This window comes from Sesamum indicum, linkage group LG2 (genome assembly GCF_000512975.1).
Source record: "Sesamum indicum cultivar Zhongzhi No. 13 linkage group LG2, S_indicum_v1.0, whole genome shotgun sequence".
Taxonomy (NCBI): Eukaryota; Viridiplantae; Streptophyta; class Magnoliopsida; order Lamiales; family Pedaliaceae; genus Sesamum; species Sesamum indicum.
Window position 1 is genome coordinate 2,615,037 of NC_026146.1, and position 16,254 is coordinate 2,631,290.

The 16,254-nt window shown below is 33.8% G+C and overlaps 3 protein-coding genes across 3 annotated transcripts in view; 2 read left to right on the forward strand and 1 right to left on the reverse strand.

The window, feature by feature from the left end:
- LOC105177924 (probable cytokinin riboside 5'-monophosphate phosphoribohydrolase LOGL10) lies at positions 611-2,392 on the reverse strand. Its single transcript, XM_011101233.2, has 6 exons — positions 2,125-2,392; positions 1,893-1,990; positions 1,682-1,712; positions 1,411-1,581; positions 995-1,138; positions 611-840 (listed from the first exon to the last, which is right to left on the reverse strand). The coding sequence occupies exons 1-6, from the start codon at positions 2,242-2,244 to the stop codon at positions 739-741; spliced, it is 666 nt and encodes a 221-aa protein (XP_011099535.1). The 5' UTR covers positions 2,245-2,392; the 3' UTR covers positions 611-738.
- LOC105177931 lies at positions 7,959-9,243 on the forward strand. The gene has a single exon (XM_011101245.2). It carries the CDS (start codon positions 8,351-8,353, stop codon positions 9,047-9,049), a length of 699 nt encoding a protein of 232 aa, XP_011099547.1. The 5' UTR covers positions 7,959-8,350; the 3' UTR covers positions 9,050-9,243.
- LOC105177940 (4-coumarate--CoA ligase-like 5) overlaps positions 13,535-16,254 on the forward strand; it is a 4,160-nt gene continuing 1,440 nt past the window's right edge. Inside the window, exon 1 of the mRNA XM_011101255.2 lies at positions 13,535-14,972. Within this exon, the coding sequence (XP_011099557.1) occupies positions 13,739-14,972 (1,234 nt within the window). The 5' untranslated portion in view covers positions 13,535-13,738. The remainder of the gene's footprint in view (positions 14,973-16,254) is intronic.

The following is a 16,254-nucleotide window of genomic DNA, read 5'->3' on the forward strand; positions in this document are numbered from 1 at the left end:
AACACCACAACAAAAATAGTTGAAATACCAACCAAATAAATTAACCTACTTTGAGAAATTTTTTTTGTTGTTAATTTATATTATTTACTTGTTAATTTATATTATTTACTTGTTAATATATTTAGTAATGGAAATTTACTTGTTAACGAATTTAATAATGAATTATTTGAAACATATATTAAATAATATAGATTAATTAACAATAAAAGTCCAATTAATTTTGACATTAATTTTAGCATCATTCTTTTTGTAGTTATTGAGACATTTTCTTATAGTGAAAAATTATAATTTTAATCTTGTACAAATCTATTTTGATAGACATATTTAAATTAATTTTGATGAAGAAAAAAATAACCGACAAATGTATTCAAGTAATTTAGTCACGTGCACTTTTTCAACAAATATTTTACTTGCATGATAGCAATTTTCTCCAAATAGATATAAGTCCCAGCTCCAGTATTTACGAATTAATTAGTAAGGATTTAAGATAAACCAAGTCATAAAGTACATATATGACATAATAGTAAAAATTAAAAGAAACCAATTAGGCCACAAGGAAAATTCTTACGTTAATAAATTTGGACGAATCAAACCAATTACACAATAAATATGATATAATTATAGTGCGATTAGTCAATTTTCTTGAATTATACATCAATTAGAAAACAATATATTGACGGAATCCAATCTGAACTAGAATTTCTGCTTGAAAGCTTGGATACAGAAGTGGAGGGCTAGTTAACTAGGAATCTGATGAGATTGGAGGGAATTGTTGAGCTCCAGTTGTTCAACCTCCCAGAGTGCCTGAGCGACCACTCCATCATGCAGAGGGACGTACTCCTAATACCATACCACACACAAAAATGGACCCCCCCCCCCAACCCCAACATGCAATAATGAATAAGAACAAAAACATCAACAAACATATGTGTGTGTGTGTGTGTGTGTGTGGTGGTGGTGATAAGATTGAGAATTACTGTGAGCGTGTAGGTACCTCAAGTTTTTGGAGTAGTTCTTGAGGTGTTGGTGCGGAGACTATGATATGACGCTGAGAGGGGTTAATGAAGCCATCATCTACTGCCTTGTCTATGAAGCTCAGCAAGCTGTTGTAGTATCCATCCACGTTCAGCAAACCTACCTACACTCTCCACCAAATCATCATCTACATATGTTTATATTAGATCAATCGAAGCTCTGACCATATCTGAATCGATTTTATCACAATGTGATACACTTATTTCGTGATTGGTGTCAATTTAATAAAAATTTTGTAATTAATTTGATATTCGACCCAACTAGATTTCAGTTAGAATTTTCCGGAGGTTAGAGCAATTACTTGAAGATCTGATGAAATTGTGTAGACGTCTGAAACTTAAAATTTTATATGATGAAACGAAGTGGGTTTATTACAGGCTTGTCGTGAATTCCGAGCTGAGCCCATGTAATGACTTCTAGTAACTCCTCCATTGTGCCATACCCGCCTGGAAGAGCTATGAAACAGTCAGAGTGGCGGGCCATTTCTGCTTTCCTTTGATGCATGTCAGCTACGGGCCGTACCTCCCCTACTGTTTCACCAGTTATCTGCAGCTCCGTTACATGCAAATATTGTTTTTAACTATTCGTTAATTACATAATTGACCCATATTTTTTGAATATTAATGGTGTATGTACTAAAACTAACCTCTTTGGACATTAACGTTCTGGGAATGATTCTGAATCAAGAAAGTCGTAAAATTAGGAGAGACAGCATATATATATATAAATGTATATAGCCCTTTTACAGACATATATATATATATATATATATGCATATATAGATGATGAAGTTGTTGACTAGTGTTAAAAGAAACTGAGGGTCCATGAATGTTTTCTGAATGTTAAAATGGACGTACCCTAAAACATGTCGTCCGCCAGTATGGACCTCCTTCGAAATCAGTCCCATCAACCCTGCGCTGCCCCCTCCGTACACAAGATCTATACTTCTTGAAACCTATTACACTCATCATCATCATCATCATCATCATCATATATTAACCCCCCCACCCCACCTCATAACTAAACACATATATGTACGTGTGTGTGTGTGTGTGTGTGTGTGTGTCGTTGTTGGGGCGAGTAGGGTACCAATTCTTGGCCCAACTGGACCGCGGCATCTCTGTAGCAATCCTTCTTGCCTGTACTGCTTCCACAGAACACACAAACTCTTTTGAATCTTGATTTCTTTGCTTTCTTGTCTTCCATCATATTCTCCTTCCAACTATATGGGGTGTGTGTGTACGTGTGTGTGTGTGTCTATGAGAGAGAGAGAGTGATATTGTATGGAATGATGTCAACAGTTTCTGCAGAGGGAAGATAGACAAACTATATTCTCTCCGCAGGTTGTACAAGAGAAACACGCAACGATTACTATATATAGACAGTAATGAGATTGGGTAGCAACGGATGCGTATACATATATCCCGTTTGGGAAATTTTAGTCTTGGTTTCACTTTAGTTAAATTTGAACAAATTATATAATAAGTGCAATACATTTATCGTGTCATTAATGTGCAGTCAGAAAAATTAACCAAATGTAATACAGCTACTTTGTGATTGATTCGATTCAACCAAACCTGTTACACACAAAAATTTTCTTTTTCTGTTCTGCCTCCAAAAAATATGTATATATATAAGAAAATAATATAATAAAAAAATCTTATCAATTTAAATTTGATCAAAATTAATTAAAATGAACTAGTTATAGAATCTCCTAACAAGTGATCACTTGTAATTAATCACTTTCACTTAATTGCACATAAATATTATATATATATATATATATATCATAAATATATTATACTTATTGTATAATAAATTCAAATTTGATTAGACCAATTCATTACGTTGAAATTTTTCATAAGGAAATTAAAATCACGTTGCCCTAAATCAAAAATTTTGGTCCACTTTTGAATTTTCTTCCACGTTCTTTGGGGCGGGCCTATTTTGAGACACATTCGTAGCTATTTATTGGATCACTTTATGGTCCGAGTAAATATTGTGCGGTGCATTGAATGTATATTGACCCCAATTAGTTACATTAATACCACAAAATCAATTCTAGCCAAGTAGGGTTAAGGTCATCATGATCATATATATGTATATAATATAGAGAGAGAGTTCCGAGTTGGAATATGCTAATAAAATGTCATTTATTGGTTTGTGGATTCTTTATTAATTAGTTAAATTTTATTATTTTATTATCTTTTAAAATTTAATAATAAAATAATTTTAATTGGTTATTTGGACAATCATTAGAGTAATTCTATTTTTGACGTTTTTTAAGCATTTACTAGAAATAAATATATAAGATGTTGTATTGAAAATTTAATACTAGCTAGCAAATTACAATTAATTCATAGATTATCTCAAATTAATAAATCAAGCACCATGCATATTTTGGCAATGAGTCGACCCAAAATTCATGTCCGCTGAATCAAGTAGTCCAAAACAATGGGTGTAGCAAGAATTGGGACTTAGTATGGGTCAAAGTTTTATGAATGGTGATGGGACAGTTCATTAGTGTAATTAAAGTTGTAATAAGGATCCATGTGTCATGTTTCCTTAATAACTCCACCCACAAACCCTTGTTAAGCTTATTGTGATCCAATGTGTTAATGGGTAGTTGCAAGGAAAAGGTTCAATTTCCACCAAGCAATTTCGTACACGACTTTCCCAACAGTCGACCCACGGAAAATGATTTTTTCCCAACTTGATAAGTTGGAACTTTATTGACTCCCAATTACGACACTAATAAAGACAAAACCTAGGCGGAATTATATTTTTAGTTTCTTAGTATGGAAGGTTTAATATTTTTAATTTTATAAGATAGAGAATTTAATATTTTTCAGTCCTCTATTTCACAAATTTTTTAAAATAGTTTAAAAATTGAGAAAATTCATCATATTTAACCCTATATTTTTACAGAATTTTCAAAAATTGAAAAAACTTGACGCATTTAGTCCCGTGCTCTATGCTTTATGGAAACTTGGATATGGGACTAAATGTATCGAATTTTTTCAATTTTAGAATCGTTTTAAAAATTTCATAAAGTAGAGGACTAAAAGTAACGAACCCATTATCTTATAAAACTAAAAGTGTAATGTTGCCCAAAAAGAAATTAGTAGGTTGAGGGCCCTGACCAAGATATATGAGTCATAACTGCAGAAAGATCAAAATATCTCCTATAACGGCAAAATATCCTTACAAAACAAGGATCAACATGTTTTTAATCGAGTTGGGTTGCACCTGGACTGGCTCTGCTTGTTGACCTAGAAACAGGACTGATGATAATCTTGTACCTGAAAGTTCAAGATCACGCCACGTGAATCCGTACAAATACAGATGTTTGACTCCGTAAGTACCACACAATTATTTTAGATTAAGGTAAGTTATTTCTACTTTCAACAAAACATTCTTCACTTGTCCTTCGATTGAGATCCCCTAAACTGACTTAAACATTAGAGAATTTTCATTGGGAATCACTTAATGAACTTAAGTTGCCTGACAATCTACCCTTCTTTCTCAAGTTCTCCAAACATTTACGAGCCAAACGATCCAGAAAACGACCTCGATCCCTAACCCGAATCTGGCCCAACTTCAACTTCCCTCCTCGTGGGGCTGATTTTAATGGCAAATGGAACAGTTGAGATTGATCTTTACTTGGGGGAATGCCCATTCTAGACGCAAGTACCAATTTTCAATGTCAAATTCCTGGATGCGTGCTGCAGGTTAAATTGCCTTTTTTAGGCCCATAAAGGAGGGTATGCTTTTTTCGGTCCCTCACTTTTCGAGAATTCGTATTTGGTACCAAAAATTAAAAGAAAGAATCACGAGGCTTGTCCCAAACCCCCTTTTCCTACTATTTTTAACAGCAAAATGCAAAGCAATCGCTAACTCCCAACTGCTGCTCCTCAAACCAACAACAAGGGAGTTGGAAGTTTGGGACGAAAAAAAAAAGAGCCGGTTTCATCATTCGCCTTCCGTCATCTCTTCTCAGCCGTGGTTGTCAAAACAAACAAACAAACGTCTCTACTTAAGGATAACTTAATGACTATTTGAATCAACATCGAAGTAGCTAGTAGAGAATAGATTACTTATCCTACAAGACTCAAACTTCAAAATTCCATATTATAGTAACTAAAGTCTCTATTGGTCATTATCTTGCATGTTATTCTTTAACAAGTAGGTAAACATTCCAATCATCCCTTTCGAAAATTCTTCCACAGTAAAGAAAAATATATGGCACGATGGCATGGTTCCTCGTCTTTGATAGCCGGCGGCCCTCTTCCTCGATCTCCAACGTCAAAACTATCATAAAAGTTTGTAAATATTGCTAACAAGTTAAAGTGGTTTCCACTCGCACAAGATTCAAAATGAGTCCAACTTTTTCATCATCGTTGTACTGCTAACACGATATAATTTACACTGTTTGATATTTTCATGCTAAAAAACTAGAAGCACGTGAAAGCAATATAAAAAAGTATGTAGAAAATAAACGTGTTTAATTGACAGCCAATTGTGCTTTGCACCAAGCATGCAAGTGAAGTCAACGTCCAACACTCATTACTTGTTCCCACCCATCCATCTAGTGGATCGAATACCAAAACCGTTGACTTGTATTCTGTGCATCACCTATGTCGGAAAACGATGCTTTTCTGGAATTTAATAATGTCTTCTTGTTAATTATCAGGGCCGTATGTAGATACTGAAAGTAACATTACCAGACCTGGGCTGACAATCAAGGAAATGGATTAGGCTCGTATGGCAATCAATGATCTATAAGTTCCAGCTTGAACGGGCCATACCTATGGTCCATTTAGTTTTGTTTCCATTTTTATTTTCAGTTTTATTAGTTTTTCTGCGACAAATAAAAATATGTTCGATATGAGAATTATTTGAATTTATATAATTTGTTATACAAGTATTTCATAAATCTTGTATTTTTACTGGCTAGATCGGCCTAGAATGTGGTTTGAAAAGTATGTTTTCAGTACACTAGACTGCAAATTTCATTGAAAATGGTTTTTGGATAAATCAACAAGCTTTGAATTTGAAATACTGTAAAATTGAAAATTAAATTTTGAAAATAAAACTAAACACCTCATCATTAGTGTCTAACCTATTCACAGCCCACTAGATAATCTTTAGTTTGCATGAAAGTTCTGCCGTTTGAATTTTTATTTTCTTTTGTTAATATCAACAAATTCGATAAAAATTTTGATTAATGAATGACTTATTTGTTAGATAAAAGCAAACTTTAGAAGTATTAGATATAATTTCTCAAATTAAATATAATTTTGTGGAAGGAATCGAAATTAATTATCAGTGGATGGCGACAAAAATCTTGATCCTAGATATGATTGTCGATGGAAATTAACAAAGCTAGCATTCACATCTACACCTGGATCTGAGTTCACACATGAATGAACATATGATCAACGACCCCCTCCCACGTTAATTACCTTTGTACCTTTGTAATTATCAATTCGTTGTCTGCATGCCAAGTGGTAATCACAGGTTGGAAGTTCGCCCCTCGTTAATTCTGTCGCCATGATCACAGCCATCTTATTAAGTACACTTCACACTCTGCTGGATCCCCCCTACAACTTGGATCAATCACCTCAATTTCAAACGAGTCCTCTCTAATACATAAATTCCAATGTAATTTTGTTTAGAAACATAACTAAATTAGCTGGAAAATCTAGTCGAGATCAAAGGAAAATATAGTTTTAGTCTTATAATTAAGTATAAACAAATGGTAATTTTAATTTTGTATGAATCCATTTTGGTAATTTTGTATTGTAATTTTATATTTCGTATATTGAAGACAAAAATGGCCCAATGACAAAATAAAAATACGCGTGATATCCAAGTAACTAGCCTAATCAGGTTCACTTTTCAGGCCGTTTTATCAAATTTTGGGTATTTTTGTTTTTAATATGCGAACTTTTAAAATTATAAAATAAAATTGTTAAAATAGATTTGTACAAAATTGAAATTGCTGCCCTTCTATACTTACGGGAAGAAAATTAATTTTTTCCTCCAAATCAAGTTGATTATATTTAAACTAGCCACATGATAAATATAATATTTTTTTCATGTGATTAACGCATAAATAATGAAAGGGACTGATTGCTCCTCACATGAAAAGTGTAATCGATTAGAATCGTCCAAATTTGATTTGGGTAAGAATTTTTCAAAGTAGCAGGTGAGGAATTTAATATTGTATGAGATTTTCCGTATTGCCAAGAAATGTGGAATCACACATTTAGTCCCATGCGATAAGGGGCTCAACACTTTTAGTCTTTGCTCTACGTGATTTTTAAAATAGTTAAAAAATTAAAAAAACTCGTCACATTTAGTCTTGTGCTTAAAAAAAATTTTCAAAATTATCTCATAGTTGGGAAAGCTAGACACATTTTTAGTAACATGTCCAACTTTCAGTGTAAAAATAGACGACAATGATACATAGAGTATATGTACCCATTAGTTATAAGAGCAGCCAAACTACGAACACACACATTGTACATGTCATTGCCGTCCTTTTTTTTTATTATTGGAACTTAGACATGAGACTAAATGAGTCAAAATTTTCAATTTTAAGACCATTTTAAAAATTCCTTAAAAGTATATCACTACTTAAATGTTTCGAATTTTTCAATTTTAAAACTATTTTAAAATTTCATAAAATATATAATTGAAAGTATTGAATTTCCTATTTTGTTTTATGAAACAAAAAATGTAATTAACAATCGACAAAATTTGATTGTTTAGACTTATAATTGGGCTCAATATTCAAACAAAAGCATGTGCAGAGGACACCATCTTATCCGAAATCTAATTACATAAATAGTTGTGTGAAAAAATTGAGATAAATATTGTTTTTATTATGAATGATAGGAGAAAATGTTTAAATTATTTAACAGAAACGTATTAGAAAAATGTAGCCGCGTGCATGCATGGAAGTTTCCTACTGCCAAATGTTGGGACCCTTAGCTGTAGACAATTACAACAGATCCGTACAAGGAAGGATACTTCCTGTCCTTTTCCTCTGCATCTCTTGGAACATTGCACTATAAGTACGTAAGACATCTTCCACTCATCTAATCAACAGTATACTCATCATCACGCACAGACAACGTGATCAAACACGAAAATTCTCCTTGAATAGTCTTTGTTTCTTGCGGGTCAAGATCAGTACCTTGTAATTTTCCTGTATGCATGAATTCTTGAAATCATCTTGCCTTACCATATATAGATAGACAGAAGAAGATTTCAATCATTTGCAGTACGTAGAGAGAGAAAATTAAGGATGTCTCGCCCCAATTTCGACTTCGATTCACTAAGCGAGTTGCACGATTCCGTGAACAATTTGCTGCATTCCCCCGACATCAAGCTCGAGATAATCCACCAGGGCCAGGAAAAATGGGCGCACCAGGTCTCTGAAGCATCCCTGAAAATGGCGGATTCTTGCGCTGCAGCCAAGGACCTCCTCCTCCTCGCTAAAGCCCATGTCCAGAACCTGCAGTCCGCGTTTCGCCGAATCGCCGCCAGCACGGCGGATCACTGCAGTTTCGCCCCCCACCGCCTCCCCCGGAAGCAGCTGAAGAAAGCGATCCTGAAAAGACTGAACTCGCTCAAGGGAATGAAGAGCACTTTCGCCGCGCCACCGGAAGATCCGAGCCTTGTGGTGGTCGTGAACTTGCTGAAGGAAGTGAGAGCCACCACGGCGTTGATGGTGGGATCACTGTTGTCGCTCATCGCCATCCCTAATCCGGATTCGGGGCGTAAGCAGGATCCTGTTTTCAGGATTAAGTACTTGACCCGGGTCGACAGCTTTAGTACATGGGAGAAATTATGCGACGTGTCTGACGTACTTACGATGATTAAAAGGCTTGAGGAAGTGGAGATAGTGGTGGAAGACATGGAAGCAGAGTTAGAGCGTATGTTGAGAAGGTTGATCACCACAAGAGCTTCGCTTCTAAACATACTCACCACCTACAAATATTAATAGCCGATACGTAAGCAACCTAAAATATATTTTCAGGGGCTGCACTGCAGTCACAAATATAGATTAATTAGTCTAATCACTTTAATTTTTATTTAATTTTATATATGTATTCTTTGATTCCCGTCTAATTTTTTGGATCGAGGGAATTACAATTGATGAATTAAGTTAATTATAATTTTCAAATTCAGTTGGAATCTTTTATTATAAATTGATATTGCATCTTGGGTTGCGACAACAAAATGAATCAGAAAACAATATATGGATCCCTTGTTGCAATTATCCAATAATCATTTGCTATAATTTGAATTCTTAATTCATGAAAATTTATTGGGATAAATTATCAATTAGAAGTCCAAATAAATTAATGAATAATTGGTCCTAAATTAAAGTTCATATAAAAATTAATGTTAATTATAAATTTCTAAGATAGATGAATCCCGAACCAAGTATGAAATTATTTCTTAATTTATTTGATTGGCTAATTGGACCCCAACATATTTAAATATGATCCCTTAGAAAAATGATTCACCAAATATCTTCAAAACAGATAGAAGTGAGCTCGAAGTCGAAAAAAAAAAAGCAAATATCAATAATTTGGTAATTTTAATTCACATATGGTGATTAAGCATATAAATTTGATACCCTGTATTTTTTAAAAAAAAATAAAATATTACAACCCTATTCTTGATATCAATTTTTTTTAAAAAAAAGTACAATTTTAGTCCTATAACTATAGAGGTGGCAACTTGATTTATATTGAAATCAATTTTGGCAGTTTCATCCTGCGATTAAATAAAATTGGCAGACTGAAGATAATATGAGCGAAAATTCATAAATTAACTGAAAATCCCAAATTAGCGTTTCACATGCACAACATGATGCACATATCCGTAAAAAATAAAAAATGTCACGTACCCCCATACTTGCATGACCACAACATCTGTGTTGAAGAATTTATGAGGCACTCGTCATTTGATTTAACTGGATCTCCTCCAACCTAAATATTCAAGCTAAAAGTGCCCCTATTTCATATGTATTATAACCACATGACGGCGCCGGAGGGCTTTGCCTGTGACAACATGCAAAGTTACGAGGTTAAACAGCAAAAGGCTCTTTCTTTTTACTTGACGATCAATTACGTGACTCGGAGACCTACCATCAGATTCCTCCATCCAAGCCTAAAATGTCAGGCACATGCCTCTCCCCGCTATAAGAGCTGGATCAATATAACTCATTCATATATATATATGATAGAATTTTTCGACCATAATAATACGCATGAGAATTTATTTATCATTTTCGTCCAAACATTTTTAGATATTGGAATTTAATTTATATGAAACGATCAATTAATTAATGATAAGAAAACGAATAATTTATTGTTTTCAAGTAATATAATAATTAACACCTACAAAGATAACTAATATTTGATGAAATATAAGATAAAGTAAATAGAATAATGAATAAAATAATGCAATTATTTATTTTCACTTTTTCTTTCGTTTTCTATTATTACCATTTTTTCTCCCCCTTCCACTAAACTATACCCCACATCAAAACCTCCACTAAAGAATGAGAAAGACTTTTCTTCACTTAACACTCAGCCAGTCAGAAACGCACACTTCAAGTACAAATACACATAAAATATTTTTATTTTTTTATTAAAACCCAATTGAATAAAATAAAATAAACGCAAGAAACACATGAAAAGATAGAAAAATGTGGATGGTGGGACAATGATAGAGTGAGACCTCAAAAGTAGTTATTGGAACATGACAAATAAAAATATTAATTAATTTAAAACAAAATAAAAATGACAGATCAAAAAATATAGCACCCTATTCAGCTATGGAAATATACCTCCATTTGAGCGTTAATTTTGGGTGCAAAGTCCATATTGTCCTCCCAAACCATGTTTTCTAATTTGACCAAGAATACGAAGCAATTTCGCAAGTTTCAAAATTGACCTTTGTGCACAACCAAAACTAAGGAAAGAACATCAACTAATTGGTTAAATTCGTCTTTGAAGGTGTGGTTTTGTGTGGGCATTTTTGTAATTCACTTTTCTTCAACTAATTATACGATCAATATATTAACTGTATTTATAGGCCTCCCTCAACGTGGAGTTAATGTCAGTGCATTAATTCAAAAATGAACATAAATATTTATGGAGTTTATACAGATTTTATCAGTTATATAAAAAATATTTTACCAGTTATGTAAAAAATACAAAAATTATAAATTTATGGAGTTTATACAGATTTGTACCCAGTATAAAAATCATGAATTTTGAGTAGTGTTTATTTTAAATAAAATAATTCAGATTATATTTAGAAAAATAATTGTAATATAAATATCTTATGGATGTAAATAATAAGGGCATTTTCATATAAAAAAATTAGTGTATATCATAAGGGACTATTTTGTTACGTTTTATAATTCAGGGGTATAAATGTCTTTTATACATAGTTCAAGATGCAAAGCGTATTTAACCCTTTAAAAAAATGAACATTTTCGTAATTGGTATTTCTCCAATTAGTTGAATGGTGAAAACATTAAGGTGTTGTTTTTGGTATTTATAGGGCACCCTCAAGGTGAAGTTAGATGTAATTGGTGTTTTTCAAGAGTGGGCATTTTTGTAATTGACCTTCCCCAATTAATTACACGGTGAACACATTAACTTCTTCGTTGCTATTTATAGGCCTTCCTGTAGGTGAAGTTAAAGCTATTGCATTAATTGCAATAGGGTGAATTCCCCATTGCATCCGCCATCCAATTCCTCTCATGTACTGTAGTTGGTGTTTTTCAATAGTGGCCATTTTGTAATGGGTAATTACACTTTCTGTTTTCTAAAATATGGTATAATTACATGTAGATTTCTTGTAATTTGAAAAATTTTATCCTGTATTCTCGAAATTTTCTTTTGTCCAACAAATAAGTTCATCTATTCGTAAAAATTCAATGAATTTAATGATATTAACAAAAATTTGAATGAAAATTGATATTTACTCTTAATTGACTTATAACTGACTTATTACAAGTCAAACAGTTTTGGACTAAACTACCCTTATAATGATGAAAGTATACCTCCTCACACTAGAAAACAAAAGATTATTGGCTACAATTTTAATAGCTATGGACTAAAAATCATAATAAATACCTTTTTATTGACTATGATTAAGTAAAATCGATGGAAAAATATATATTTTTCATAAACAAAAAAGAAGTTATTTATCATGGCTAACTGGTAAAAGTATTTGCCATGACTTTTAGTCAGGACAAATGATTTAGCTACCTTCGCAGATACCACGGCCAACAACCATTGCATGGCGTGGTTAAGGATTATTTGCTACGACTATTTTGTTATTGATTAAATATTTTATAGTATCACATGCATTAACGCGCAAAAATGTACGAGGGTAATTTGTAGTGTCACATGGCTATTTTGTATTTTTTTTTTGTTTTTTATTAATATCCATACAATTTAGTTAATTTTAACCAACGAAGTGACTTATTTGTTAGACGAAAGTAAATCTCAAAAGTGTTGATGTAATTTTTCAAATTATAGGGATTTACGTGTAATTATACCAAATTTTATGAGAATGGATTATAATTATCCCCATTTGTAACAATTTGCATGAAGATTTGGGTATTGAAAGAAATAATAAAGTTTATTTTCCAAAAAAAAATGATAATGAATTTGGCCCTTTTTTATTTGACAAACTTCCCATTCTACAACAATTTATTTCGATTGCTGAAGGAATAATAACTAAAAAAAATCAAATATTAAATTTGACTTGTATTCAGTTTCATTAAAATTCATCCGAATTCAACTTTATTTCTAGTTAAATCAATTCAAATATAACATGTTTGGTTGATTAAATAGTTACTAAAAAATAATAAATTCTAGCAATATATTAAATGACGTGTTTAAAGCTTCCGTTTAATAAATAAGTATTTCAATTAGTTAAAAATTTATTAAATTTATTGAGATTAACGAAAAACTTAATAAAAATTATTATTTACTATTAATTGACTTATTACTGACTTATTGTATGTCAAACAATTTTTTCGACTAAACTACTCTTATTACGATGAAGGTGTACCTCCTCACAAATATCATCGTGTAAAGATGTATAAGTACAATTTAATCATAAAATAATTTATTTGACCTACATTAAATGAATACTAGATCATCGAGATTAAATATGAATTTTGAGTAATAGAATAACTCACTTGTTAAATAAAAATAAATATAAAAAAAGCTAAATATATTTTTTAAATTACAAAAAAATTATATAATTACATCAAATTTTAATAAATGAGAGTGCAATTATTTTTCGATATTAAAATTTATAATATAATTATAAGGAATTGAAAAAAGAAGTATACACGAGTTGCCACGTTTCCCTGAGGGGGACATTCAATACCAAATACACGTGACCAATAAGAACCCAGTCAAAGTCGTTGGCCTGTGTGTGTGTTTGTGTTCTCATTCATCTTCAGCGCACACCTCCGTCCACAAAACTTCACCAATGTCCTCTAAAGTGAAACCTTGAGAATTTTCTATATATACTATAAAACACTGTTCCAACTCTTAACTCTTCAACATACACTTTTTCCCATCTTCTCAATCTTGAAAAAGTTTTAGCTGCCAGGCCCAGAATCATATTCTTTTCCTGATCTCTAATGGCGGAAATCACTGAAAAGCCTTCCAACATTGATCCGCGCAGTGGATTCTGCAAAGCCAACTCCACCTTCTACAGCAAGCGCAAACCGGTGCCTCTTCCCTCCAATGATTCGCTCGATGTCACCACCTTCATCTCCTCCCGCGCCCACAACGGCAAGATTGCCTTCATTGACGCCGCCACCGGCCGCCAGCTGACTTTCGCCGATGTCTGGCGTGCCGTTGATGCCGTTGCCAGCTCGCTTTCTGCTGACTTTGGCATCCGTAAAGGCCATGTTGTCCTCCTGCTCACCCCTAACTCGATCTACTTCCCCATCGTCTGCCTCGCCGTTATGTCCCTCGGTGCCATCATCACCACCACCAATCCCCTCAATACTTCCCGCGAAATTGCGAAACAGATCGCGGATTCTAAGCCTGTGCTGGCCTTCACTATCCCGCAACTGCTGCCCAAACTCGCCGATTCAAATCTCCCAGTCGTCCTCCTTGGATCCGAATGTGGCACTCCCAACTCTAGCAAATTGAGAATCGTTGCGTCGATTGAGGAACTGATGAGGAGAGAACCGAGGCAGAGCCGAGTCAAGGAAAGAGTCCACCAAAACGACACGGCAACCCTTCTCTACTCCTCCGGCACAACCGGCGCCAGCAAAGGCGTCGTTTCCTCGCACAGAAACTTAATCGCGATGGTCCAAACCGTGGTAAACCGCTTCAAATTAGACGAAGAAGAGCAAACATTCATTTGCACAGTGCCAATGTTTCACATCTACGGATTAGTAGCCTTCGCCACTGGTCTGATAGCTTCCGGTTCGACGGTCGTAATCCTTTCAAAATTCGAGATGGATGAAATGCTAATGGCAATCCAAAAATTCTCCGCCACTTACTTGCCTTTAGTGCCACCAATTCTGGTAGCCTTAGTCAACCATGCTGAAATCATTAGGAAAAAGTACGATCTAAGCAGCCTACACTCAGTGCTCTCCGGCGGCGCGCCGCTGAGTAAGGAAGTAATAGAGGGGTTCTCGGAGAAGTATCCGAACGTGACGATTCTACAGGGATATGGACTCACCGAGTCGACTGGGGTCGGAGCGTCAACAGACTCTCTGGAGGAGAGCCGGAAGTATGGTACGGCGGGGCTGCTGTCCCCGAGCATGGAGGCGAAGATCGTGGATCCGGAGAGTGGGGTGGCGTTGTCAGTGAATCAGACGGGTGAGCTTTGGCTGAAGGGTCCCACCATCATGAAAGGTATGTTATTTGTGGCACAATGGTGTGTGACACTAGATTGCTCTGGGCTCTTGTTGGCAATTCATTACCTTTTCATCTACCTTAATTAACTTTTCATCTACATTAATTTTCATCTACTTTAATTATATACTAATCACACTGTAACTATATTATACTTACTATACAACTGATTTGAATCCGACCAAACCAAATTTTGATTAGAATTTTCTATTTATCCTAATGCATTCATAACCAATACTTGATATGTAATAATTCAGGTAACAATATAGCCAAACATAAATTAATTATAAAAAAGTGTTAAAATGGGGCATGTGTAATGAATACCGAGTACTTGGCCAATGATGTATTTGTACGGGAATTGAAAGTTTCCTTGTACACGCCCACTCTATTCTAATTATAACTAGCTGGACAATTAGTACCAAACCTAATTGTAGACACAATTTAATAACGTTAGCATCATTCTAGTGGTAGTAGGTCCTGTTTCGATAGTGTTTTGGGAGTGTGAATAGTTGGAGAAATTGTGGTTGGTGCTTATCAATTAGCGGTCGGTTTCTCTCTCTCTCTCTCTTTTTTCCTTTTTGGTTGTGCATTTCTTGTTCTATATTATTCTTCCTAGTGCTCAGTTGTGGTCCATTTGCAAGAGCAAAGGTCAGATGATTTTGGCCGGTTGCGTATAAACAAGCATAATCAAATGAAGTGGGTCTCAGTGGAACTTATCTTCTGCATATTTATGATTACGAGTGTTCGTCCGGTCAAATCGAATTTAATCGAATTAAAATTTTGATATGATCATCGAATAGTGAATGAAAAAAAATTTGAAGAAAAATTTGGTTTGTTTCGATTAGTTATTAGAGTAGTTCATTATTTTTTTTTTTCATCTTTTAGTTAATGCTCATATAGTATGGTATATTGGCGTTGAATATCAATTGGTACCATATAGGCTATCGAATTTCCTCAAAATTTATAACATACCGAACTGCATTAAATTTAGTTTGGTATTCACTAATACCAATATTTTTTATTTGGTTTAATTAATTTGTCCAACCATGGATACTCTAATGAAGATAGCCTGTCCTAGACTCAGTTAAGACCTTTTTTGTTTTTAAAAAATATTTGTAAAGAACAAAAATGCTATATATGCAACATATTTGTACGTCTTCATGAGAAACAATTCAAATTCTTTTGTTTGCAGAAAGGGAAGAACGTAATTTACCCCTATGATATGAATTATGTGCAAAACACCCTCTATCAAATATATATATATATATATATATATATATAT